Source organism: Lathyrus oleraceus, chromosome 7, assembly GCF_024323335.1.
Source record: "Lathyrus oleraceus cultivar Zhongwan6 chromosome 7, CAAS_Psat_ZW6_1.0, whole genome shotgun sequence".
In the NCBI taxonomy this organism is placed as follows: Eukaryota; Viridiplantae; Streptophyta; class Magnoliopsida; order Fabales; family Fabaceae; genus Lathyrus; species Lathyrus oleraceus.
In genome coordinates, this window is record NC_066585.1 from 211940744 (window position 1) to 211943179 (window position 2436).

At 33.3% G+C, this 2436-nt stretch overlaps 1 protein-coding gene across 1 annotated transcript; it reads right to left on the reverse strand.

The window, feature by feature from the left end:
* Positions 1-201: 201 nt before the first annotated feature.
* On the reverse strand, positions 202-1512 carry LOC127101362 (probable carboxylesterase 12). The gene has a single exon (XM_051038748.1). It carries the CDS (start codon positions 1432-1434, stop codon positions 343-345), a length of 1092 nt encoding a protein of 363 aa, XP_050894705.1. The 5' UTR covers positions 1435-1512; the 3' UTR covers positions 202-342.
* Positions 1513-2436: the final 924 nt, after the last annotated feature.

Below are 2436 nucleotides of genomic sequence, written 5' to 3' on the forward strand. Positions count from 1 at the left end.
TGTTCTTATGTTAATTTAAGAGCATTTGTTCAAATTCTTTAATTATTTGCATTAGAAAATCTTACAACATTATCACACTTTACTCAAACGCTTAGCACATATTGTTCTTTAGAACTTTTCGAGTTTAATCTTCCAATTAAATTAAAACTCATTTACTAAAAACGCCACTAAACACTAATAAAACCATAATTATCATAACTCTTATGTTAAAAATTTATTTTATTTTATTAACTTTTTGGATTTTTTTCTTTAACACACAAGAAAGAGTACATAAAAATATTTAAAATGATAATAGAACATAGAAAACAAAATAAAGGAAGCATCACTCCCACCCTCATATTTTCAAGTTCTTTTGATGAAGGAAACAACTTGATTAAGCAAATTTTTAGCATTCTCACATGTTGGGTCAAACATATGAAAAACATGATGCTCATCCTTTGTCTCAACAACATCAACAACACCACCCCAACCAATTTTCTCAAGTAACTCTTTATAATACCAACCTCTATCCTTCAACAAATCTTTCCCAGCTACACAAACAAGCACTCTCTTAAAACCCAAACTCCCCAAATTCGGATCCTTTTCCGGGTTAATTAACGGGTCATCGGATCCAGTCGTGGTTGGACATGCAAATCGCCATAAAGTATGAATTTTTTCAACAAATTCACCTCGAGCCGATTCAGACCCAATTCGATCCACACCCCAAAAATAAGGATGAACAAAAACACCCCCTTCAAGTTTCAAATCATCCAAATTTTCCTTTCCGACCCGAATACCCAAATAGTGTGCAATATTAGCACCAGCACTGTCACCACCTAAGAACACTTTCTCAAAATCTGCATGCTGATTCAACCATTCATCAGAACCCTTTCCACCAACATGTGAAGCCACCCATTTGAGTGCAAGCCATGAATCTTCATGAGCGATAGGAACAGGGTGTTCCGGTGCTCTTCTATAGTGAACAGAGACACCAATTACGTTAGCCAGTGAAGCAACGGAGTTAAGGTAGTTATGGTAATTGGGTGAGAAAGGGGTTTCGACGCAGAAAGCACCACCATGGATGTAAACAAAAACAGGGAGTTTTTGGGTTGGTGGGTAGTTGGTTTTGGGAATGTAAAGCCTCGCTGATATGTTATCTTCTTTGGAGATTATAACATCTTTGGATTCAACGTTGGTGGTTGGATCAAGGGATGCAGGAACAACCTCTTCACCTATAAGCCTCTCAATACGACCGTTTTTGTATACTTTTACGATTGGGGTTAGATCAATGGCTATTTCATCATCCATGGTGGATAAGGGTTGTTGGTGTTGTTGTTGTGGTGGTGTGCAGTGTATGCGTAAAGGTTTTGTTAGTTTGAGAGAAGGAAGAACGGGGTATGATTTATTAAGGGGAGATGTTAAAGAGAAGGAGCAGGAATGGTAACTGAGAATCATGAAGTTGAGTTTGTTTTTTGTAGCCACAAAGATATTGGTGATGTGTCTAGTCAAGCATGCTCACCTTATCGGTTTGGCACAATTTTTTTTTTTTTTGGTAACTTAATAATCATATTTTGAAAAGAGCAATTTTTATGTTTTTAATACAATAATAAATGTATTAAGAGGGCATAATAACACTTTTTTGTTTTTTTACCAAAAGATTTGGAAAGTATCTAGTTTGATTCTTAGTGGAAATAATGTTTGATCAGATTTATGGCTTTTCAAATCGAATTCTGGATTATTAAGATTTTTTTTTCTAAGAACGAGATGGTGAAAATTAAAAAAAAAAAATTAACTAGTCAATCAGCACACCAAATTATTATATAGGATGAAACTGGACATATCAATCTAAAGTTAAAAAGTTTTGAATATGCCGATGTTCCCTGTTATTTTTAAAAAATAAGTCAAGAGTTTTAATTCATATACAGGATTAAACTCAAAAAATTTGAGGGCATTTTGTGTGAAAAGTTTGAGAAAATATTTGTGCTTAAAGATTTTATGTGTGAATTTTGAGCAATTTGATAAGAATTTAAAGAAGTAAATGATAGAATTGTTTGAAAGAATAAAGCAAAGGAAGGAAAACAGTAAATACAATTGAACAAAAATGCTTAAATTAAAAATGAGACATAAATTCATATATTTTTCACAAATTATTTGTCTCTATGACTCGAATGTATGAATTCTAAAGAGAATTGAATGAAAATGTGAACCCTTTTTCCAGAAAATAGAATCTACTTATATACTAAGTATATTAGTAGTTGTCAACAACCGATATTTCTTCATAATTCGACCAGTATCTTGCTACGTCGGCTTTTGTCTTCTAATTTGTTTCCATGTGTCTTTAACACTTCAAACTGCTTCAAATTACTTCAAACTGCTATTTCAGCTTTAAACTGCCATTGATGTCGAATTGTCTCTAAGTCACCTAATCTCTGGACTCAACAATGTACTAAGTCTCAA